At 42.1% G+C, this 26,674-nt stretch overlaps 1 protein-coding gene across 2 annotated transcripts in view; it reads left to right on the forward strand.

Annotated features, from left to right (window-relative positions):
- Kap3 (kinesin associated protein 3) overlaps positions 1-26,674 on the forward strand; it is a 107,576-nt gene that overhangs the window by 1,707 nt on the left and 79,195 nt on the right. For both annotated transcript variants that reach the window (XR_011391008.1, XM_070079748.1), the window contains exons 2-3: positions 9,653-9,770; positions 14,343-14,505. Coding sequence is in view for 1 of the 2 variants with exons in the window: in XM_070079748.1 (XP_069935849.1) it covers positions 9,653-9,770; positions 14,343-14,505 (281 nt within the window). In the remaining variant the exon portion in view is untranslated. The remainder of the gene's footprint in view (positions 1-9,652; positions 9,771-14,342; positions 14,506-26,674) is intronic.

The raw sequence follows: 26,674 nt of genomic DNA on the forward strand, positions 1-26,674 counted from the left end.
CACGCTATGCAAAAACTCAATGCACATAAAAGGCCCTAAAATCTGGAATTCATTACCTGTTAATATAAAAGAAACACTACCTGTTTATAAATTCAAGTCTCTTCTCAAAGATCACTTACTCACCCAAAACCAAATAAATACTGAATAACTGAACCTTATAAATTGTATATCTTAAATGTTTCTCACAATTATATCACATAAATGTTAAACCTAAAACCCAATCTAACTTTATTATTTTTTAAATTCACTACCTAACAGAATACTCCATTCTACTGAATTTACAACAATGCATGCAACCATATGACCTGTCTTTGTAATACTCACTTGTGCTTTATAGTAATCAGTTTACATTAATGTTTTTCACTGATTTCATCATTGCTTAGTTAATCTTAAGTTAATTTTAAGCCAGCCCGTAATGCTATGCATAGTATAAGTGGCTTTGGCATGCTGCTCTTATCTGTATTTTTTTTTGTACCTCTGTAAGTGTGCTCAAATTATAAATAAATAAATAAATAAATAAATACCTCACCTATGCTATTTGTGCTTGGGGATCAACTGCAGCAACACACCTAAAGCCAATAATAACCCAACAAAAAGCTGCAGTAAGAATAATCACTAAATCCCATCCCTGGCAACACCCCCCCCCCACTCTTCATAGACCTAAACTTACTCCCTGTTCAGTACATCCACACTTCACTTACTACTGTGCAATCTACATCTACAGGGCCTTAAACTCTAATATCAACCTTGACCTAAAATGCTTTCTTGATAGTTGTGACAGAACCCACAGGCATAACACCAGACATAAACATCTCTACGACATTCCCCGTGTCCGACTAAACCTTTACAAAAATTCAATGTATGTCAAAGGCCCTAAAATCTGGAATACCCTACCTGAGAACTCTAGAACTGCAGACACATTCATCACCTTCAAAACTACCATTAGAAAACATCTTATCTCCCTGATACACCCCGTCAACTAACTATACGAATACCACCTGGTGGTTCACACTTACACTCACTCACTCATTTGACCATAAACAGAAATATTAATCTCAGTCTTAAAATAATGAATCCTGTGATACTCCAATACTGAAACTATGTACTGTGCCAAAACAAAAGCATTCACATTGCTAAACTCACAAACTAGTATTTAGTCACTTAGCCATAATACCAACTTACCTCATAATTTGTAATATTTTACAATTAAGAATAAAACTAAGTATGCCCGAAATGCCTAGCCATGCTAAGCGTTCTAGTGGTACACTCTGTAATCTCAATTTTACTACATGTAAACCAAACAATAACCAAATTTCTGTAAACTCAGCATTGTAATCCTTATAGAGAATAAACTTTGAATTAACCTCCCCATCCTCAGAGCAAACCTAATTAACCTCCCTATCTTCATATCAAACCTAATTAACCTCCCCATCCTCAGATCAAACCTAATTAACCTCCCCATCCTCAGAGCAAACCTAATTAACCTCCCTATCTTCATATCAAACCTAATTAACCTCCCCATCCTCAGATCAAACCTAATTAACCTCCCCATCCTCAGAGCAAACCTAATTAACCTCCCCATCCTCAGATTAAACCTAATTAACCTCCCCATCCTCAGAGCAAACCTAATTAACCTCCCCATCCTCAGATCAAACCTAATTAGCCTCCCCATCTTCAAATCAAACCTAATTAACCTCCCCATTCTCAGATTAAACCTAATTAACCTCCCCATCTTCAGATAAAACCTAATTAACCTCCCCATTCTCAGATTAAACCTAATTAACCTCCCCATCTTCAGATAAAACCTAATTAACCTCCCCATTCTCAGATTAAATGTAATTAACCTCCCTATCTTCAGATCAAACCTAATTAACCTCCCCATTCTCAGATTAAACATAATTAACCTCTCCATCTTCATATCATACCTAATTAACCTTACCAATCCTCATATCAAACCTAATGAACCTCCTCAATCCTCAGAGCAAACCTAATTAACATTCCCATTCTCAGATCAAACCTAATTAACCTTCCCAGTCTCATATTAAACCTAATTAACCTCCCCATCTTCATATCAAACCTAATTAACCTCCCCATTCTCATTAAACCTAATTAGCCTCCTCCCCATCCTCAGATCAGTATACACTTGTGTTACACTGTCAGTGTACACTTGTACTCACCCAGTTGTGGTTGTGGGGGGTCGATTCACAGTTCCTGGCCCTGCCTCTTCAACTGGCCGCTACTCAGTCACTCTTCCCACTCCGTGAGCTTTATCATACCTCTTCTTAAAGCTGTGTATGGATCCTGCCTCCACTACATCACTACCCAGGCTATTCCACTTCCTGACAACTCTGTGGCTGAAGAAATACTTCCTAACATCCCTGTGGTTCATCTGTGTCTTCAACTTCCAACTGTGACCCCTTGTTGCTGTGTCCCATTTCTGGAACATCCTGTCTTTGTCCACCTTGTCTATACCTCTCAGTATTTTATCATGTCCCCTCTCTCTCTCTCTCTTGTCTTCCAGTGTTGTCAGGTCGATTTTCCTTAACCTCTCCTCATAGGACATACCCTTTAGCTCCGGGACGAGTCTTGTTGCAAACCTTTGCACTTTCTATAGTATCTTTACATGCTTGACTAGGTGAGGGTTCCAAACTTGCGCTGCATATTCCAATATGGGCCTAACGTGCACAGTGTACAGGGTCCTGAATGAGTCCTTATTTAGATGTCGGAATGCTGTTCTTAGGTTTGGAAGGTGCCCGTATGCTGCAGCTGTCAGCATAGTTGCTGATCCCCTTACATGTGTTGTATAGCTTATCTGAGTATCATAGTACCATCCATATGTTTTATATAGACGATCCCTTACTAGGCCTAGTGACGGTTTGTGTGACGTCACGTGATGCGCATATGTGCGCGAGTACCTCTGTAACTTCCTCAGTCCACGCACAGGTCTACACACGGCAGGTTGGGCTCCCTTACCACAGTCTGACAATATATAGTGTTACCATCCACTAGTGTGTTTATCTTCAACCATCATATCTCCTTTTGAACCCCCACGACAATTGGTGACAGTGGTGTGGGCGTAAAATTGATAATTACGCCGATGCACGGAGATAAATTCTCGCAGTACACTTGTTACACAGTACACTTGTTACACAGTACACTTGTTACACAGTACACTTGTTACACAGTACACTTGTTACACAGTACACTTGTTACACAGTACACTTGTTACTTAATCAGTGCAATTGTTACACAGTACACTTGTTATACAGTACACTTGTTATACAGTACACTTGTTATACAGTACACTTGTTATACAGTACACTTGTTGCACAGTACACTTATTACACAGTAAGCTTGTTACACAGTACTCTTATTACACAGTACAGTTGTTACACAGTACATTTGTTACACAGTACACTTGTTATACAGTACACTTGTTGCACAGTACACTTATTACACAGTAAGCTTGTTACACAGTACTCTTATTACACAGTACAGTTGTTACACAGTACACTTGTTACACAGTACACTTGTTACACAGTACACTTGTTACACAGTACACTTGTTACACAGTACACTTGTAAGTAAGTAAGTTTATTCAGGTATACACAAATACAGTTACATAGAATTATCATACATAGCAGCATATGTGTAGAGAACCTAGGATAACCCCAAAAAGTCAGACAGAGTGACTTATTTCCATTGTTACACAGTCAGTACACTTGTTACACAGTCAGTACACTTGTTACACAGTACACTTGTAAGTAAGTTTATTCAGGTATACACAAATAAAGTTACATAGAATTATCATACATAGCAGCATATGTGTAGAGAACCTGGGATAACCCCAAAAAGTCAGACAGAGTGACTTATTTCCATTGTTACACAGTCAGTACACTTGTTACACAGTCAATACACTTGTTACACAGTACACTTATTACACAGTACACTTATTACACAGTACACTTGTTACATAGTGCCCTTGTTACACAGTACACTTGTTACACAGTACCCTTGTTACACAGTACCCTTGTTACACAGTACCCTTGTTACACATTACACTTGTTACACATTACACTTCTAACACAGTCAGTACACTTGTTACACAGTCAGTACACTTGTTACATAGAACACTTGTACACAGTACACTTGTTACACAGTATACTTGTTACACTACACTTGTTACACAGTACACTTGTTACACAGTACATTTGTTACACAGTACACATGTTTACCTGGAGTTTACCTGGAGAGAGTTTCGGGGGTCAACGCCCCCGCGGCCCGGTCTGTGACCAGGCCTCCTGGTGGATCAGCGCCTGATCAACCAGGCTGTTGCTGCTGGCTGCACGCAAACCAACGTACGAGCCACAGCCCGGCTGATCAGGAACTGCCTTTAGGTGCTTGTCCAGTGCCAGCTTGAAGACTGCCAGGGGTCTGTTGGTAATCCCCCTTATGTGTGCTGGGAGGCAGTTGAACAGTCTCGGTCCCCTGACACTTATTGTATGGTCTCTTAACGTGCTAGTGACACCCCTGCTTTTCATTGGGGGGATGGTGCATCGTCTGCCAAGTCTTTTGCTTTCGTAGTGAGTGATTTTCGTGTGCAAGTTCGGTACTAGTCCCTCTAGGATTTTCCAGGTGTATATAATCATGTATCTCTCCCTCCTGCGTTCCAGGGAATACAGGTTTAGAAACCTCAAGCGCTCCCAGTAATTGAGGTGTTTTATCTCCGTTATGCGCGCCGTGAAAGTTCTCTGTACATTTTCTAGGTCGGCAATTTCACCTGCCTTGAAAGGTGCTGTTAGAGTGCAGCAATATTCCAGCCTAGATAGAACAAGTGACCTGAAGAGTGTCATCATGGGCTTGGCCTCCCTAGTTTTGAAGGTTCTCATTATCCATCCTGTCATTTTTCTAGCAGATGCGATTGATACAATGTTATGGTCCTTGAAGGTGAGATCCTCCGACATAATCACTCCCAGGTCTTTGACGTTGGTGTTTCGCTCTATTTTGTGGCCAGAATTTGTTTTGTACTCTGATGAAGATTTAATTTCCTCATGTTTACCATATCTGAGTAATTGAAATTTCTCATCGTTGAACTTCATATTGTTTTCTGCAGCCCACTGAAAGATTTGGTTGATGTCCGCCTGGAGCCTTGCAGTGTCTGCAATGGAAGACACTGTCATGCAGATTCGGGTGTCATCTGCAAAGGAAGACACGGTGCTGTGGCTGACATCCTTGTCTATGTCGGATATGAGGATGAGGAACAAGATGGGAGCTAGTACTGTGCCTTGTGGAACAGAGCTTTTCACCGTAGCTGCCTCGGACTTTACTCTGTTGACGACTACTCTCTGTGTTCTGTTAGTGAGGAAATTATAGATCCATCGACCAACTTTTCCTGTTATTCCTTTAGCGCGCATTTTGTGCGCTATTACGCCATGGTCACACTTGTCGAAGGCTTTTGCAAAGTCTGTATATATTACATCTGCATTCTTTTTGTCTTCTAGTGCATTTAGGACCTTGTCGTAGTGATCCAGTAGTTGAGACAGACAGGAGCGACCTGTTCTAAACCCATGTTGCCCTGGGTTGTGTAACTGATGGGTTTCTAGATGGGTGGTGATCTTGCTTCTTAGGACCCTTTCAAAGATTTTTATGATATGGGATGTTAGTGCTATTGGTCTGTAGTTCTTTGCTGTTGCTTTACTGCCCCCTTTGTGGAGTGGGGCTATGTCTGTTGTTTTTAGTAACTGAGGGACGACCCCCGTGTCCATGCTCCCTCTCCATAGGATGGAAAAGGCTCGTGATAGGGGCTTCTTGCAGTTCTTGATGAACACAGAGTTCCATGAGTCTGGCCCTGGGGCAGAGTGCATGGGCATGTCATTTATCGCCTGTTCGAAGTCATTTGGCGTCAGGATAACATCGGATAGGCTTGTGTTAATCAAATTTTGTGGCTCTCTCATAAAAAATTCATTTTGATCTTCGACTCTCAGTCTGGTTAGCGGCTTGCTAAAAACTGAGTCATATTGGGACTTGAGTAGCTCACTCATTTCCTTGCTGTCATCTGTGTAGGACCCATCTTGTTTAAGTAGGGGCCCAATACTGGACGTTGTTCTCGATTTTGATTTGGCATAGGAGAAGAAATACTTTGGGTTTCTTTCGATTTCATTTATGGCTTTTAGTTCTTCCCGCGATTCCTGACTCCTAAAGGATTCTTTTAGCTTAAGTTCGATGCTTGCTATTTCTCTGACCAGTGTCTCCCTGCGCATTTCTGATATATTGACCTCTTTTAGCCGCTCTGTTATTCTTTTCCGTCGCCTGTAAAGGGAGCGCCTGTCTCTTTCTATTTTACATCTACTCCTCCTTTTTCTTAGAGGAATAAGCCTTGTGCATACATCGAGTGCCACCGAGTTAATCTGTTCTAGGCATAAGTTTGGGTCTGTGTTGCTTAGTATATCTTCCCAGCTTATATCGGTTAGGACTTGGTTTACTTGGTCCCACTTTATGTTTTTGTTATTGAAGTTGAATTTGGTGAATGCTCCCTCGTGACTAGTCTCATTTTGTCGGTCTGAGGCTCCACGCATACATGTCTGAACCTCAATTATGTTGTGATCTGAGTATATTGTTTTTGATATGGTGACATTTCTTATCAGATCATCATTGTTAGTGAAGATGAGGTCTAGTGTATTCTCCAGTCTAGTAGGCTCTATTATTTGCTGGTTTAAATTGAATTTTGTGCAGAGATTTAAAAGCTCGTGTGAGTGTGAGTTTTCATCAGAGCTGCCTCCTGGTGTTATTACTGCAACAATATTATTTGCTATATTCCTCCATTTTAGGTGCCTTAAGTTGAAATCCCCCAGGAGCAAGATGTTGGGTGCAGGAGCTGGAAGATTTTCCAGACAGTGGTCAATTTTTAACAGCTGTTCCTGGAATTGCTGGGATGTTGCATCCGGAGGCTTGTAGACTACCACAATGACTAGGTTTTGGTTCTCGACCTTTACTGCTAAAACTTCCACTACGTCATTTGAGGCATTAAGCAGTTCTGTGCAAACAAGTGACTCTGCAATGTACAGGCCAACCCCCCCCTTTTGCCTGTTCACTCTGTCACATCTGTATAGGTTGTAACCTGGGATCCATATTTCGTTGTCCAAGTGATCCTTTATGTGGGTCTCAGTGAAAGCCGCGAACATTGCCTTTGCCTCTGCAAGCAGTCCACGGATGAAAGGTATTTTGTTGTTTATTGCTGGCTTTAGACCCTGTATATTTGCAAAGAAGAATGTTATCGGACTGGTGGTATTGTTGGTACTGGGGGGGGGATTTTTTTTCCGGCATTAGTATCTGTATCTGTTGGTTTGGAGTGGAGGCCATCGACTGTGGTTCCACTCCAGGAATGACTGGATTTGGTGTACGATTTCTGCCATTTCCTGCCAGTTTTTTTTCCTTCCTGGCACTAAAAAACCTCTCCCTCTTGAGTGGCTGTGGCTACCCAGGTTTTCCCATGGCCTGGATGTTTTGTATCTTTTTGTCCCCTTTAGATGGTATGCCTGGCAATTTAAGTTATAGCACAGTCTTTCCTGTACTGAAGAGGTACACATTTCAGGGTGAAAAAGCTTACAGGAAGGGAGTTTGCATTTTCCTGTTGTCATATGGGCATGACATTTTCTAGGGTGGTCATAGTTGCATGTCCCATCTGTTTTTCCAGATTTCCCATGCCAGCAGATACCAAGTGCATAGTATGTGCACAGGCTTGGTTTCCGTTTGCCTTGGGTTTCTGTGACTGTATTCCCTGTTGGTGCATGTTTCCCTGTCTTATTCCTATCCTCCTTAGCACCAACAATGGAGCTCCCACCAGTTGTTTTTGGTAATTTATCCTCACTATTGCTATTGGAGTCCTCTTGTTTGCTATTTCCTGCGGTATTTCTGGTTTGCAATATTGGTTTTATCTTATCTTTGACTACACTTGTTTCCCTACTATGGCTCCTGTCCTCTATGAGGTCATTTATATGTATTCCTTCCTGCGTATAATTCCCGACTACCTGGACAAAATCTCCAGCTTCACCATTACTGTCTACCAGGACAGTATCTCCAGCTTCACCATTTCTGTCTCCCAGGACAGCACCTCCAGCTTCACCATTACTGTCTCCCAGGACAGTATCTCCAGCTTCACCATTACTGTCTCCCAGGACAGCACCTCCAGCTTCACCATTACTGTCTCCCAGGACAGCACTATCAGCCCTACATTTACTGACTACCAGGACATCACCTCCAGCCTTACAGTTTGTGACTACATGGCCAGTATCAAGGGCAGTACCATTCAGCCCGGACTTTTTATGTTCCCATCTGTTGTAGAAAGCTTCCAGGTTTTCTATGAAAGCAGCTTTGATGTTATCCTCTTTTAATACCCTTGTGATTTTAGTCCACAGATTTTCCTCATTTGGGCATACCCAAAAACACTTCTCTGTTTTAATACTGCTTGTAGCTAGTTCTGGGATATCTGCACAAGGAGCGTGACACCAATTTCCACAAAAATGACAATTTATCCATGTGGTAGCCCGTTTGTTTGACTGACCACAGACTACACACAGCTTCATAATGATTTGAATGGTTGATTTACTGCAAGTCTACTAGCAACCTCTTGAATATTATATTAATAACCTTAAATGAAGCTCTAGCTATTTGTATTTCTGTTTCTAACTCTTTTTGTATATTGGACAGCTTACCGTCACGTTCCTGATTTTTAATGTTTGTGTTGATCTAGAAGGTGAAAATACAACTTACCAGAGATTAAAATGTTGGTTTTAAACAAGAACAATACTTGTAGTCATGTAATAAATGTTGTCCTCTGCAATGTTACGTTATTATATTAATATATTTATTATTATTATTATTTTCTCACAATATACTTATCAACAAAATTGGATGGTATTTAATAGTAATATTAAAAATTTGTTTGGTGTTAACCCAGGGTAGAGAGTGTTAGCCACCCAGGATAACCCAGGGTAGGGAGTGTTAGCTGCCTTGGATAACTCAGGATAGGGAGGATTAGCCACCCAGAACAGGGAGTGCTAGTCACTCAGGATAACCCAGGATAGGGTTAGCCACATAGGATAACCCAGGATAGGGAGGGTTAGCCACCCAGGATAGGGAGAGTTAGCCAACCAGGATAACCCAGGATAGGGAGGGTTAGCCACCCAGGATAGGGAAGGTTAGCCACCCAGGATAGGAAGGGTTAACCATGCAGGATAGGGAGGGTTAGCCACCCAGGATAGGGAGGGTTAGCCACCCAAGATAGGGAGGGTTAGCCACCCAAGATAGCAAATAAAGTCGTCATTGGGGGCTGTCTTATTTCCACTGGGCTCCTTTTATCTTCTTCCCCAGGATGTGAACCACAACAGTTACCTAACACCCAGGTACCTATTTACTGCTATGTGAACAAGGGTAGCAGGTGTAAGGAAACATGACCAACATTTCACCTGTGCCGGGGAACAATCTCCAGTCACACAGTGTGTGAGCCATGGACTCTTCCAACTGAGCCATGAGTACCCACCAGCAGGGGGTGGTAGCCCCAGGTTATGTAGAGTGTATCAGGCAAACTCAGATGTAACCCAAGACTGATAGAACTTATCTTTTACCAAGTGTTAAATGTGTGGTTATTCTTCAGGAAGGTGAAGGTCGGCTCCCTGGATGTGCATCCCACTGAGAAGGCGTTGGTGGTCAACTATGAACTGGAGGCCACTATCCTGGGTCAACTGGGTGATGCCATGCTGGGAGACAAGAAGGTAACTATGTACTGTACTGGAGGTCACCATGCTGGGAGACAAGAATGTAACTATGTACTGTACCGGAGGTCACCATGCTGGGAGACAAGAAGGTAACTATGTACTGTACCAGAGGTCACCATGCTGGGAGACAAGAAGGTAACTATGTACTGTACTGGAGGTCACCATGCTGGGAGACAAGAAGGTAACTATGTACTGTACTGGAGGTCACCATGCTGGGAGACAAGAATGTAACTATGTACTGTACTGGAGGTTACCATGCTGGGAGACAAGAATGTAACTTATGTACTGTACTGGAGGTCACCATGCTGGGAGACAAGAATGTAACTATGTACTGTACCGGAGGTCACCATGCTGGGAGACAAGAAGGTAACTATGTATTGTACTGGAGGTCACCATGCTGGGAGACAAGAAGGTAACTATGTACTGTACTGGAGGTCACCATGCTGGGAGACAAGAAGGTAACTATGTACTGTACTGGAGGTCACCATGCTGGGAGACAGGAATGTAACTATGTACTGTACTGGAGGTCACCATGCTGGGAGACAAGAAGGTAACTATGTACTGTACTGGAGGTCACCATGCTGGGAGACAAGAAGGTAACTATGTATTGTACTGGAGGTCACCATGCTGGGAGACAAGAAGGTAACTATGTACTGTACTGGAGGTCACCATGCTGGGAGACAAGAAGGTAACTATGTACTGTACTGGAGGTCACCATGCTGGGAGACAAGAAGGTAACTATGTATTGTACTGGAGGTCACCATGCTGGGAGACAAGAAGGTAACTATGTACTGTACTGGAGGTCACCATGCTGGGAGACAAGAATGTAACTATGTACTGTACCAGAGGTCACCATGCTGGGAGACAAGAAGGTAACTATGTACTGTACTGGAGGTCACCATGCTGGGAGACAAGAATGTAGCTATGTACTGTACCGGAGGTCACCATGCTGGGAGACAAGAAGGTAACTATGTACTGTACTGGAGGTCACCATGCTGGGAGACAAGAATGTAACTATGTACTGTACCGGAGGTCACCATGCTGGGAGACAAGAAGGTAACTATGTACTGTACTGGAGGTCACCATGCTGGGAGACAAGAATGTAACTATGTACTGTACCGGAGGTCACCATGCTGGGAGACAAGAAGGTAACTATGTATTGTACTGGAGGTCACCATGCTGGGAGACAAGAATGTAACTATGTACTGTACCGGAGGTCACCATGCTGGGAGACAAGAAGGTAACTATGTACTGTACTGGAGGTCACCATGCTGGGAGACAAGAATGTAACTATGTACTGTACCAGAGGTCACCATGCTGGGAGACAAGAAGGTAACTATGTACTGTACTGGAGGTCACCATGCTGGGAGACAAGAAGGTAACTATGTACTGTACTGGAGGTCACCATGCTGGGAGACAAGAATGTAACTATGTACTGTACCGGAGGTCACCATGCTGGGAGACAAGAAGGTAACTATGTACTGTACTGGAGGTCACCATGCTGGGAGACAAGAAGGTAACTATGTACTGTACTGGAGGTCACCATGCTGGGAGACAAGAAGGTAACTATGTACTACTGTAATGTACTAGCTACTAGACACAAAGACAAACCTTGAATGATTGGAATCAAGAGAAGGATTTGATGTTCTGTATGATTTTATATCTTAAACAATTGTCAGTAAATTGAGAAAGTCAGAGTGTTCATGAGTGTTCACTTGCTTAATGTGTTGAGAGAGAAAGTCTCAGGGATTTTCTCGAGTGTATAACTCAGTTGATTGTAGTGAACACTGAACTGCAGTACCATTGTTTGTGGTGAGCACTGAACTGCAGTACCATTGTTTGTGGTGAGCACTGAACTGCAGTACCATTGTTTATGGTGAGCACTGAACTGCAGTACCATTGTTTGTGGTGAGCACTGAACTGCAGTACCATTGTTTGTGGTGAGCACTGAACTGCAGTACCATTGTTTGTAGTGAACACTGAACTGCAGTACCATTGTTTGTGGTGAGCACTGAACTGCAGTACCATTGTTTGTAGTGAACACTGAACTGCAGTACCATTGTTTGTGGTGAGCACTGAACTGCAGTACCATTGTTTGTGGTGAGCACTGAACTGCAGTACCATTGTTTGTGGTGAGCACTGAACTGCAGTACCATTGTTTGTAGTGAACACTGAACTGCAGTACCATTGTTTGTGGTGAGCACTGAACTGCAGTACCATTGTTTATGGTGAGCATTGAACTGCAGTACCATTGTTTGTTGTGAGCACTAAACTGCAGTACCATTGTTTGTGGTGAGCACTGAACTGCAGTACCATTGTTTGTGGTGAGCACTGAACTGCAGTACCATTGTTTGTAGTGAACACTGAGCTGCAGTACCATTGTTTGTGGTGAGCACTGAACTGCAGTACCATTGTTTGTAGTGAACACTGAGCTGCAGTACCATTGTTTGTGGTGAGCACTGAACTGCAGTACCATTGTTTGTGGTGAGCACTGAACTGCAGTACCATTGTAATGAGCACTGAGCTGCAGTACCATTGTAATGAGCACTGAGCTGCAGTACCATTGTAATGAGCACTGAGCTGCAGTACCATTGTTTGTGGTGAGCACTGAACTGCAGCACCATTGTTTGTGGTGAGCACTGAACTGCAGCACCATTGTTTGTGGTGAGCACTGAACTGCAGCACCATTGTTTGTGGTGAGCACTGAACTGCAGCACCATTGTTTGGGGTGAGCACTGAACTGCAGCACCATTGTTTGTAATGAGTACTGAACTGCAGTACCATTGTAATGAGCACTGAGCTGCAGTACCATTGTAATGAGCACTGAACTGCAGTACCATTGTTTATAATGAACACTGAGCTGCAGTACCTTTGTAATGAGCACTGAGCTGCAGTACCATTGTAATGGACACTGAGCTGCAGTACCATTGTAATGAGTACTGAACTGCAGTACCATTGTAATGAGTACTGAACTGCAGTACCATTGTAATGAGTACTGAACTGCAGTACCATTGTTTGTAATGAGTACTGAACTGCAGTACCATTGTAATGAGTACTGAACTGCAGTACCATTGTAATGAGTACTGAACTGCAGTACTATTGTAATGAGCACTGAACTGCAGTACTATTGTAATGAGTACTGAACTGCAGTACCATTGTAATTAGTACTGAACTGCAGTACCATTGTAATGAGTACTGAACTGCAGTACCATTGTTTGTAATGAGCACTGAACTGCAGTACTATTGTAATGAGTACTGAACTGCAGTACCATTGTAATGAGTACTGAACTGCAGTGCCATTGTAATGAGTACTGAACTGCAGTACCATTGTTTGTAATGAGTACTGAACTGCAGTACCATTGTTTGTAATGAGTACTGAACTGCAGTACCATTGTTTGTAATGAGTACTGAACTGCAGTACCATTGTTTCTAATGAGTACTGAACTGCAGTACCATTGTTTGTAATGAGCACTGAACTGCAGTACCATTGTTTGTGGTGAGCACTGAACTGCAGTACCATTGTTTGTAGTGAACACTGAACTGCAGTACCATTGTTTGTGGTGAGCACTGAACTGCAGTACCATTGTTTGTGGTGAGCACTGAACTGCAGTACCATTGTTTGTAGTGAACACTGAACTGCAGTACCATTGTTTGTGGTGAGCACTGAACTGCAGTACCATTGTTTGTGAACACTGAACTGCAGTACCATTGTTTGTAATGACCATTGAACTGCAGCACCATTGTTTGTGGTGAGCACTGAACTGCAGTACCATTGTTTGTAATGAGCACTGAACTGCAGTACCATTGTTTGTAATGAGCACTGAACTGCAGTACCATTGTTTGTAATGAGCACTGAACTGCAGTACCATTGTGGTGAGCACTGAACTGCAGCACCATTGTTTGTGGTGAGCACTGAACTGCAGTACCATTGTTTGTAATGAGCACTGAACTGCAGTACCATTGTTTGTGGTGAGCACTGAACTGCAGTACCATTGTTTGTGGTGAGCACTGAACTGCAGTACCATTGTTTGTGGTGAGCACTGAACTGCAGTACCATTGTTTGTGGTGAGCACTGAACTGCAGTACCATTGTTTGTGGTGAGCACTGAACTGCAGTACCATTGTTTGTAGTGAACACTGAGCTGCAGTACTATTGTTTGTGGTGAGCACTGAACTGCAGTACCATTGTTTGTGGTGAGCACTGAACTGCAGCACCATTGTTTGTGGTGAGCACTGAACTGCAGTACCATTGTTTGTAATGAGTACTGAACTGCAGTACCTTTGTGGTGAGCACTGAACTGCAGTACCATTGTGGTGAGCACTGAACTGCAGCACCATTGTTTGTTATGGGCACTGAACTGCAGTACCATTGTAATGAGTACTGAACTGCAGTACTATTGTATAAGAATCCTTTTAATTGAACTCAAAATTTAAGAGTAAGCAGATACGGTAAATGTTGTAAATTAAAGTTATAGTGTAGGCTTAGAAGCCATTATTATTGTTTTTGGTCATGAATTTAAAGCACACTGAAAAATATAATTTTTAACTCATTAACCATTTAAATTTTCAGGAATGTCAAAAAATCATTCGGTTGAAGAGTCTGGACAACAACACAGACATTGCAGTACTTGCAAGAGAAGTGGTGGACAAGTGCAAGCTGATTCATCCATCTAAACTGAACGAAGTTCAACATCTCATCACCTACTTGCTCTCACGCAAAGACACTGCTAAAGGTTCACTATACTTACCTCTTCTTGTATGATAATTTTTCCCTTGTCACACAAGACACTGCTGAAGGTGCAAAACTTATCTCTTCTTGTGTGATAATTTTTTCCATTTTCACAAAGACACTGCTGAAGGTTGGATGGTTTCCTCCTCTTGTATGAGATTTTTTCCTCATATACAAAGACACAACTTGATGTTTAATGTTTTTCTCTCATTGTATCAGACTTATCCAACTAAACAATTAAATAACAAATACAGTACGTACTGTTCTGTGTTGGTAGTGTTTGGTATCACCTGAAAAGGGAACTTACATAGGTTGGAAATTTTTTTTCCTCCAAGATTTTCATTTATAACTGGAGAATACCTCACCCTACTGACTTCAGATTTCCATCCCTGATGCACCATAACTAGTGGATGGTTGAAGTTGTTGGTAGCGTGTGCAGCTCATGGTAGTAGACTGCCAGACAGTGAGGGATAACTGTCTTCTCAAATGGAAACCAGCTATTTTTTGTTTTTCACTCTGGCAGGATTGCTGATTGTTTCTTTGTGATTCATTCACATGTAAGATGAGAGATAAATCATAGTCTTTGACCATCAGCATACACATGCCTTACTTTCATAATGTGCTTTTTTTTGTAATAGGTCTAAATCCTGTAATATTTCCTTTCCAAACTATGAGATCAGATCTGAGACCAAGTTGTGGAGAAGATAATCTCCAAAACCATTAATGGGTAACTGTCCTTTTGTCCATTTTATAAACCTGTATGTGATTTTTGGTTTCTGTGTGATACCTTGAGAATGCCTCTTTTGATCAGCTTCAAACTTTCACTCTGGTGTCTCCTACTGAGATGAAGGTTCATGGAGTGTGTAGTTACCAATTTGCAAATATTATAGTGTATCAAGTTTTGGGTTATTTTTTCTTTGGAATAACTTGAGAATGTCTTTTCTGAACAGCTTAAATCCTTAAAGAATGATGCATCTTATAGGAAAGAAGATTCATTATGAGTCTAGTTAGCCGGACTTGAGTCCTGGAGGTGGGAAGTACAGTGCCTGCACTCTGAAGGAGGGGTTTGGAATATTTACTGTTTAGATGGACATTTAAACTGTTGTATCTGCGTGCCTCTGGCAAGACAGGGGTAGTGTGAATGATGGTGAAAGTGTCTTTTTCGGGTCCCCCTGCCTCGGTGGGAGACAGTCAGTGAGTTAAAAAGAAAGAGTAAATCTGCAATAGTAAAAATAATTTTGGATTATTGGTTTCAGCGTTGTGATTGGTCTTGGGCTGTGTTGGTGCAAATTTATTATAGAAATTGGGATACTTGGTTTCATGTTATAACTTTTAATACTGGTTGCCTCTGTTGAGCAACTTCAAACCTTCAATGATGATGAATGTTACTTAGAGAAAAGCTCAGTTTATTACAGTTCCTGGACCTCTTAATATGAACATATTCTTCAATAAGGTGACCCCCCCCCCTCTGTTATTGATGCACATTTAAGTTTCTTTCATTTATGCCAAAAGATTTATGAAGGAATTCAGGGAAACCAGTGAGCCGGACTTGAGTCATGGTGGTGGGAAGTACAGTGTTTGCACTCTGAAGTAGGGGTAGAGGTGGGAAGTACAGTGTCTACACTCTGAAGGAGGGGTAGAGGTGGGAAGTACAGTGTCTACACTCTGAAGGAGGGGTAGAGGTGGGAAGTACAGTGTCTACACTCTGAAGGAGGGGTAGAGGTGGGAAGTACAGTGTCTACACTCTGAAGGAGGGGTATAGGTGGGAAGTACAGTGTCTACACTCTGAAGGAGGGGTAGAGGTGGGAAGTACAGTGTCTACACTCTGAAGGAGGGGTATAGGTGGGAAGTACAGTGTCTGCACTCTGAAGGAGGGGTAGATAAGATAATATAAGATAAGATTTCATTTGGATTTTTAACCCCGGAGGGTTAACCACCCAGGATAACCCAAGAAAGTCAGTGCGTCATCGAGGACTGTCTAACTTATTTCCATTGGGGTCCTTAATCTTCTCCCCCAGGATGCGACCCACACCAGTCGACTAACACCCAGGTACCTATTTGCTGCTAGGTGAACAGGACAACAGGTGTAAGGAAACGTGTCAAAATGTTTCCACCCACCGGGAATCGAACCCAGGCCCTCCGTGTGTGAAGCGGGAGCTTTAACCACCAGGCCACCGGGCCACCTCCACCAGGCCACCGGGCCACCTGGGAAGTACAGTGTTTACACTCTGAAGGAGGGGTAGAGGTGGGAGGTACAGTGTCTACACTCTGAAGGAGCAGTAGAGGTGGGAAGTACAGTGTCTACACTTTGAAGGAGGGGTGGTGGTGGGAAGTACAGTGTCTGCACTCTGAAGGAGGGGTAGAGGTGGGAAGTACAGTGTCTACACTCTGAAGGAGGGGTAGAGGTGGGAAGTAGAGTGTCTACACTCTGAAGGAGGGGTAGAGGTGGGAAGTACAGTGTCTACACTCTGAAGGATGGGTGTAGGTGCAAAGTACAGTGTCTGCACTCTGAAGGAGGGGTGGTGGTGGGAAGTACAGTGTCTGCACTCTGAAGGAGGGGTGTAGGTGGGAAATACAGTGTCTACACTCTTAAGGAGGGGCGTAGGTGGGAAGTACAGTGTCTGCACTCTGAAGGAGGGGTGTTGGTGGGAAGTACAGTGTCTGCACTCTGAAGGAGGGGTAGAGGTGGGAAGTACAGTGTCTACACTCTGAAGGAGGGGTAGAGGTGGGAAGTAGAGTGTCTACACTCTGAAGGAGGGGTAGAGGTGGGAAGTACAGTGTCTACACTCTGAAGGATGGGTGTAGGTGCAAAGTACAGTGTCTGCACTCTGAAGGAGGGGTGTAGATGGGAAGTACAGTGTCTACACTCTGAAGGAGGGGTGTAGGTAGGAAGTACAGTGTCTGCACTCTGAAGGAGGGGTGGTGGTGGGAAGTACAGTGTCTACACTCTTAAGGAGGGGTGGTGGTGGGAAGTACAGTGTCTGCACTTTGAAGGAGGGGTGTAGGTGGGAAATACAGTGTCTACACTCTTAAGGAGGGGTGTAGGTGGGAAGTACAGTGTCTGCACTCTGAAGGAGGGGTGGTGGTGGGTAGTACAGTGTCTGCACTCTGAAGGAGGGGTGGAGGTGGGAAGTACAGTGTCTGCAATCTGAAGAGGGTGGAGGTGGGAAGTACACTGTCAGCACTCTGAAGAGGGGTGGTGGTGGGAAGTACAGTGTCTGCACACTGAAGGGTGTAGGTGGGAAGTACAGTGTCTACGCAATGAAGGGTGTAGGTGGGAAGTACAGTGTCTACGCAATGAAGGGTGTAGGTGGGAAGTACAGTGTCTGCACACTGAAGGGTGTAGGTGGGAAGTACAGTGTCTGCACTCTGAAGAGGGGTGGTGGTGGGGAGTATGGTGTCTGCACTCTGAAGAAGGGTGGAGGTGGGAAGTACAGTGTCTGCACTCTGAAGGAAGGAGGGGTGGTGGTGGGAAGTACAGTGTCTGCACTCTGAAGGTGGGGTGGCAGTGGGATGTACAGTGTCTACACCCTGAAGGAGGAGTGGCAGTGGGATGTACAGTGTCTGCACTCTGAAGGAGGGATGTTAATGTTGCAATTTTTGAACTGTAGTATCAGTAGGCATCTGGCAAGACAGTGAAGTGAATGATGATGAAAGTGTTTCTTCTTTTTTGGGTCACCTGCCTCAGTGGGAAACAGCTGATGTATTAAATTTGTCTCCTATTTATCAATTTGGGATTATTTTTAATGAGTAGTCTACTCACAGCTTTGGCTTCTTTATCAGGATATGCTACTGAAATGAGATGGAAAAAGTTATATTATTAGATTACCTGATCATCAGAACAATACCAACCACAAAATGTTCTGCAATGATGAATAATGGAACTCAAAGAAACACACAAGAAAAAACTGTTGTTTAGAAACAGATTCTTCATAGAATTATTGGTCATCGTTGTAGGAGTTGGAGGCTGGCAGTGAGAGGTTAATAATAGTTTTATTAGTAATCCAAATAACAGTAATTTTTAAAGGATTTTTAGACGTGACTAGTCACTGTGATTCACTTCTTTAAGAACACTGAGGGAAGTTTGAACTCCTTAAGCTTCAGTTTCACTATTTGTTGCCTCAGATATAAATAAAACATGTTTATTATTTGCTGTGCAAATGAAGTGATGAATGTTATCCTAACTGAAAGAAAGGCAGCAAAATTATTCAGTATTCTTGAATAGTCTCTGCAGCGCCTGACTCTACTTATCTAGAACAAACTATGTTTGTACTTTACTGTGTACTGAAACCATGAAAATGTTTATGAGGTTCAGAAAAAGGTTTCTTCAGTTCATAGATTGCAATAAAATAATTGGAAAAGAGAACATTAATAATTACAAGAGAGCCTCTTCTTATACATCAAGTTAGGTTCTGGGGTACTGCCATACTGTGAAAATCACTGCAAAGTCAAACATAGTCTTTTTTCACTTTCAGATGCACATAGAAGCCTAATAATATACTTACACTATCATATATTAAGTGAGCAATAGAACTAGACCTAAAAACTGCATGTACAGTACACGCATTACTTACCTTAAAATATTTTTGCCCTTAGCTTATAGTAAGTGGTGAATATATTTTTTGTAGGAAGTCTGAATAAATGAAGTATAGGTATAATTGCAAACCACTGCATTACTGGAATGCTGTAAAGTGAAGTGCTGTAAAGTGTGGCCTCCTGTATTAACAGCACGAGGTTCACAGACAAAAATACAGTAGAGAGAAAATAGCATATATGAGTTTAGAAAAATCAGTTCAAAAATAATTTTTTTTTCTGGATTGCCTTATTGAAAACACGAGAGGTGGAGTCAAATTTCAGTGTTTTGCAGAAATATCCTGTAAAGAGTGTTGAAAATGGAAAAGAAAAACTGGAAATTTGTGTAATACATGCAGTGTAGATGTGTCTAAGGATCTGATTGTGCTCAGTAGTGTGTGTGCGTGTATGTGTTTCAGAATTGTTTGAAGATGTTACCCGAAGGTATGAGAAACACTCCTGGAACAAGTGTACAAGTCTCCAAGATATCAGAAGCACTCCTGGAACAAGTGTACAAGTCTCCAAGATATCAGAAACACTGCTGGAACAAGTGTACCAGTCTCCAAGATATCAGAAACACTGCTGGAACAAGTGTACCAGTCTCCAAGATATCAGAAACACTGCTGGAACAAGTGTACCAGTCTCCAAGATATCAGAAACACTGCTGGAACAAGTGTACCAGTCTCCAAGATATCAGAAACACTGCTGGAACAAGTGTACCAGTCTCCAAGATATCAGAAACACTGCTGGAACAAGTGTACCAGTCTCCAAGATATCAGAAACACTGCTGGAACAAGTGTACCAGTCTCCAAGATATCAGAAACACTGCTGGAACAAGTGTACCAGTCTCCAAGATATCAGAAACACTGCTGGAACAAGTGTACCAGTCTCCAAGATATCAGAAACACTGCTGGAACAAGTGTACCAGTCTCCAAGATATCAGAAACACTGCTGGAACAAGTGTACCAGTCTCCAAGATATCAGAAACACTGCTGGAACAAGTGTACCAGTCTCCAAGATATCAGAAACACTGCTGGAACAAGTGTACCAGTCTCCAAGATATCAGAAACACTGCTGGAACAAGTGTACCAGTCTCCAAGATATCAGAAACACTGCTGGAACAAGTGTACCAGTCTCCAAGATATCAGAAACACTGCTGGAATAATTGTATTAGTTTCCAAGAGGAAACCTGAAAAGTACTTCTGCCAAGTGCCAGATCAACCAAGCTGTGATAGATAATTGGGCTAGTTGGTCACTAGCAGCAACAGCTTGGTTTATCAGGCAAGCACCAGACAAACCTGGCCCAGGGCCAGGGCCAGGCTGTGGGCATAGTAAACTCTTGAAACCTATCCAAGGTGTAGGGTGGGCATCAGGCATGTGCATCGTGTTTTGTCACTCATTGATAACTTATTTGGCATCTTTCCAGGGCATCAGGTGTGTGATCTTATCTTTGTACACAACACAAGTGTTGCTTGTGTTGCTCATTGTTCATGCAAAGTGATGGTCCTGTATCCTGGATGATAGGCTGCAAGAAGTTACTTCTGCAAATTTCTTGTCACAGTAGACACAAATGGTGAAGATGCCTGCAGTACTGTACTCTGCTTGGTTGGATTTTTTTTTTTTGTACACAGATCAGTTTTATTGGCTAAGAGCTGTTTTCTGATCACAGCCACCGAGGCTGAGGGACTGATTACTTTTTCTTTTGCATATAGTCGTATAGTCTTCCCATTACGTCCTTGGATTGGTATTGATAAAGCCACTGAATGGCAAAATGTCTATAAATAAAGATACCTGAATGTTGCATGTGTGTTTGATTCTTCAAGATGTTCATTGAATCATTGATGAATGTACTTTTTTTTTTTGTCACACTACCGTGGTGAAAGACAGTCGGTGTGTTAAAATAATATTTTAAAAATATTAAACCAGTTGGTGTAATGTTTGCAGGGTGAGGGATGTTTCGTAAATATTATTTTGGCTCTGTTCTTCATGTGTCTAGAATCTGTCTTTGTCATATACATGAGTATGGGAAAAAGTATTTTTTTTTTTATAACACTCTGGCCATCTCCCACTAAGGCAGAGTGCATCCCCCAAAAAATGCTTTCATAAAGTTTTTCTTCTTTGTTTTTGTTTTCAACAAACTGGCCATATCCCACTGAGGTAGGGTGATCTAAAAAGAAAAACAAAAGTTCCTTTTTTTAAATTTAGTGTATACAGGAGAAGGGGATACTAGCCCCTTGCTCTCAGTATTTTAGCTGCCTCCTATGACACGCATGGCTTACAGAGGAAGGATGATTCTCCACTTCTCCAAGGAGATATATACATTTTTTTTTTTCAACAAACCGGCTGTATCCCACCAAGGCAGGGTGGCCCAAAAAGAAAAAAACGAAAGTTTCTCTTTCTAAATTTAGTAATTTATATGGGAGAAGGGGTTACTAGCTCCTTGCTCCCGGCAATTTAGTTGCCTCTTACAACATGCATGGCTTACGGAGGAAGAATTCTGTTCCACTTCCCCATGGAGATAAGAGGAAATAAACAAGAACAAGAACTAGATAGAAAATAGAAGAAAATCCAGAGGGATGTGTATATATACATATACAGTGGACCCCCGGATAACGATATTTTTTCATTCCAGAAGTATGTTCAGGTGCCAGTACTGACCGAATTTGTTCCCATAAGGAATATTGTGAAGTAGATTAGTCCATTTCAGACCCCCAAACATACACGTACAAACGCACTTACATAAATACACTTACATAACTGGTCGCATTGGGAGGTGATCGTTAAGCGGGGGTCCACTGTATATGCTTGTACATGTATGTGTAGTGTGACCTAAGTGTAAGTAGAAGTAGCAAGACATACCTGAAATCTTGCATGTTTATGAGACAGAAAAAAGGACACCAGCAATCCTACCATCATGTAAAACAATTACAGGCTTTCGTTTTACACTCACTTGGCAGGACGGTAGTACCTCCCTGGGCGGTTGCTGTCTACCAACCTACTACCTAGAATATACATTTATATAATACAGTGGTCCCTCAATAAGCGTCCATAATCCGTTCCTAGAAGTGGGACTATTATCAAAATGGACAATTTACGAATCAATTTTCCCCATAAGAAATAATGTAAATTCAATTAATCCGTTCCTGACAACCAGAAGTATTAAAACAAAAATTTTTTTTACATGAAATATAGATGTTGTACATAAACAGTACAGTGGCACATGATGAATTAAACATTAACAGAATAACACTTACCTTCATTGGCAATTCTTCTTTGTGTATGGAAGACTGGAGAAGGAGACTGATTGGATGAATTACTGTTTGGAAGGGGAATCCCCTTCCATCAACACTTCGGGTACCAATTGCTTTTCTGTGGTTACTTCTCTTCTCTGTTTCTTAATGCCACTAGGACCACCTTGAGAGTCACTGGAGTCCTGTCTCGCAAAAAAACTCTCCAGAGAGCTCTGTTTCTGGCGTCTCTTTAAAACTTCCCTAAAATGGGCCAAGACTCTGTCACTGTACAAGTTGCCAATATGGCTTGCAACATCCTTCTCTGGGTGATTTCTCCATAAATCTTTGCATCCTACCCCACATTTCAAAAATCTCCTTAATTTCTGAAGAAGGCACCTTCCTCCATCTCTCTTCCTCCTCCTCTGCAGCAAGATTCTGAGCTGCGATCTGTTGCTCTTCCTGCTGAAGCTCTTGCAGCTCCTCATTGGTTAGCTCTTCGTTGTGGTCCTCCACCAACTCTTCCACAACCTCCAAACTCACATCCAACCCCATGGAACTCCCCAGTGCCACAATGGATTTAACAACTGACATAGGCTCATCAGGGTCAGCCCCAAACCCTTCAAAATCCCTCTTGTGGACACAATCTGGCCACAATTTTCTCCAAGCAGAGTTCAAAGTCCTGGTAGTCACTCTCTCCCAAGCCTTACCTATAAGGCTTACGCAATGGAGAATACTGAAATGTTCTTTCCAAAAATCTCGTAGGGTCAAGTGAGTGTCTGAGGTCACATTCATCACCTTTCAAACATTGCTTTGGTGTAGAGTTTTTTAAAGTTTGCAATGACCTGCTGGTCCATGGGCTGGAGGAGAGGAGTGGTATTCGGGGGCAAGAACTTTACTGTGATGAACCCAAACTCCTTCAGAATTAGGTCATCCAAGTTTGGAGGATGAGCAGGTGCATTGTCCATTACTAGGAGGCACTTGAGATCCAATTTCTTTTCCAGGAGGTAATTCTTCACACTAGGGCCAAACACTTCATTGAACCACTCTACAAAAATTTCCCTCATGACCCATGCCTTACTATTAGATTTCCAAAACACACACAATTTACTCTTCATAACATTGTTTTTCCTGAACACTCTGGGATTTTCAGAATGGTACACTAGTAACGGCTTCACTTTGAAATCCCCACTAGCATTAGCACAGAACATTAGCGTCGGCCTGTCTTTCATAGGCTTGTGTCCTGGCAGTGCCTTTTCTTCCTGAATAATGTAGGTCCTTATTACAAAAAAAGTAATTTTTAAAGATGGTAGATTTACTCATTTTGTAATAAAGAGTTCGGGATACATAATACACGTTAAAATAAATTAATCTTTAATATTATATAAAAATCAATCTTTGGTCTAGAGGTATTTAAAATATATATACACATGTTACAATAATAAATTATAATTAGCATTTTACTAAAATAATAAATAATAATTCGTGACCCTACACAGGGTACAACTTCCTTGGCACTACTGTGTCATATATATATATATATATATATATATATATATATATATACAGTGGACCCCCACATAACGATTACCTCCAAATGTGACCAATTATGTAAGTGTATTTATGTAAGTGCGTTTGTACGTGTATGTTTGGGGGTCTGAAATGGACTAATCTACTTCACAATATTTCTTATGGGAACAAATTCGGTCAGTACTGGCACCTGAACATACTTCTGGAGTGAAAAAATATCGTTAACCGGGGGTCCACTGTGTATGTATATTTTTTTTTTTTTTTATTATCACACCGGCCGATTCCCACCAAGGCAGGGTGGCCCGAAAAAGAAAAACTTTCACCATCATTCACTCCATCACTGTCTTGCCAGAAGGGTGCTTTACACTACAGTTTTTAAACTGCAACATTAACACCCCTCCTTCAGAGTGCAGGCACTGTACTTCCCATCTCCAGGACTCAAGTCCGGCCTGCCGGTTTCCCTGAATCCCTTCATAAATGTTACTTTGCTCACACTCCAACAGCACGTCAAGTATTAAAAACCATTTGTCTCCATTCACTCCTATCAAACACGCTCACGCATGCCTGCTGGAAGTCCAAGCCCCTCGCACACAAAACCTCCTTTACCCCCTCCCTCCAACCCTTCCTAGGCCGACCCCTACCCCGCCTTCCTTCCACTACAGACTGATACACTCTTGAAGTCATTCTGTTTCGCTCCATTCTCTCTACATGTCCGAACCACCTCAACAACCCTTCCTCAGCCCTCTGGACAACAGTTTTGGTAATCCCGCACCTCCTCCTAACTTCCAAACTACGAATTCTCTGCATTATATTCACACCACACATTGCCCTCAGACATGACATCTCCACTGCCTCCAGCCTTCTCCTCGCTGCAACATTCATCACCCACGCTTCACACCCATATAAGAGCATTGGTAAAACTATACTCTCATACATTCCCCTCTTTGCCTCCAAGGACAAAGTTCTTTGTCTCCACAGACTCCTAAGTGCACCACTCACTCTTTTTCCCTCATCAATTCTATGATTCACCTCATCTTTCATAGACCCATCCGCTGACACGTCCACTCCCAAATATCTGAATACGTTCACCTCCTCCATACTCTCTCCCTCCAATCTGATATTCAATCTTTCATCACCTAATCTTTTTGTTATCCTCATAACCTTACTCTTTCCTGTATTCACCTTTAATTTTCTTCTTTTGCACACCCTACCAAATTCATCCACCAATCTCTGCAACTTCTCTTCAGAATCTCCCAAGAGCACAGTGTCATCAGCAAAGAGCAGCTGTGACAACTCCCACTTTGTGTGTGATTCTTTATCTTTTAACTCCACGCCTCTTGCCAAGACCCTCGCATTTACTTCTCTTACAACCCCATCTATAAATATATTAAACAACCACGGTGACATCACACATCCTTGTCTAAGGCCTACTTTTACTGGGAAAAAATTCCCCTCTTTCCTACATACTCTAACTTGAGCCTCACTATCCTCGTAAAAACTCTTCACTGCTTTCAGTAACCTACCTCCTACACCATACACTTGCAACATCTGCCACATTGCCCCCCTATCCACCCTGTCATACGCCTTTTCCAAATCCATAAATGCCACAAAGACCTCTTTAGCCTTATCTAAATACTGTTCACTTATATGTTTCACTGTAAACACCTGGTCCACACACCCCCTACCTTTCCTAAAGCCTCCTTGTTCATCTGCTATCCTATTCTCCGTCTTACTCTTAATTCTTTCAATTATAACTCTACCATACACTTTACCAGGTACACTCAACAGACTTATCCCCCTATAATTTTTGCACTCTCTTTTATCCCCTTTGCCTTTATACAAAGGAACTATGCATGCTCTCTGCCAATCCCTAGGTACCTTACCCTCTTCCATACATTTATTAAATAATTGCACCAACCACTCCAAAACTATATCCCCACCTGCTTTTAACATTTCTATCTTTATCCCATCAATCCCGGCTGCCTTACCCCCTTTCATTTTACCTACTGCCTCACGAACTTCCCCCACACTCACAACTGACTCTTCCTCACTCCTACAAGATGTTATTCCTCCTTGCCCTATACACGAAATCACAGCTTCCCTATCTTCATCAACATTTAACAATTCCTCAAAATATTCCTTCCATCTTCCCAATACCTCTAACTCTCCATTTAATAACTCTCCTCTCCTATTTTTAACTGACAAATCCATTTGTTCTCTAGGCTTTCTTAACTTGTTAATCTCACTCCAAAACTTTTTCTTATTTTCAACAAAATTTGTTGATAACATCTCACCCACTCTCTCATTTGCTCTCTTTTTACATTGCTTCACCACTCTCTTAACTTCTCTCTTTTTCTCCATATACTCTTCCCTCCTTGCATCACTTCTACTTTGTAAAAACTTCTCATATGCTAACTTTTTCTCCCTTACTACTCTCTTTACATCATCATTCCACCAATCGCTCCTCTTCCCTCCTGCACCCACTTTCCTGTAACCACAAACTTCTGCTGAACACTCTAACACTACATTTTTAAACCTACCCCATACCTCTTCGACCCCATTGCCTATGCTCTCATTAGCCCATCTATCCTCCAATAGCTGTTTATATCTTACCCTAACTGCCTCCTCTTTTAGTTTATAAACCTTTACCTCTCTCTTCCCTGATGCTTCTATTCTCCTTGTATCCCATCTACCTTTTACTCTCAGTGTAGCTACAACTAGAAAGTGATCTGATATATCTGTGGCCCCTCTATAAACATGTACATCCTGAAGTCTACTCAACAGTCTTTTATCTACCAATACATAATCCAACAAACTACTGTCATTTCGCCCTACATCATATCG

Source organism: Cherax quadricarinatus, unplaced genomic scaffold (assembly GCF_038502225.1).
Source record: "Cherax quadricarinatus isolate ZL_2023a unplaced genomic scaffold, ASM3850222v1 Contig12, whole genome shotgun sequence".
Lineage (NCBI taxonomy): Eukaryota > Metazoa > Arthropoda > Malacostraca > Decapoda > Parastacidae > Cherax > Cherax quadricarinatus.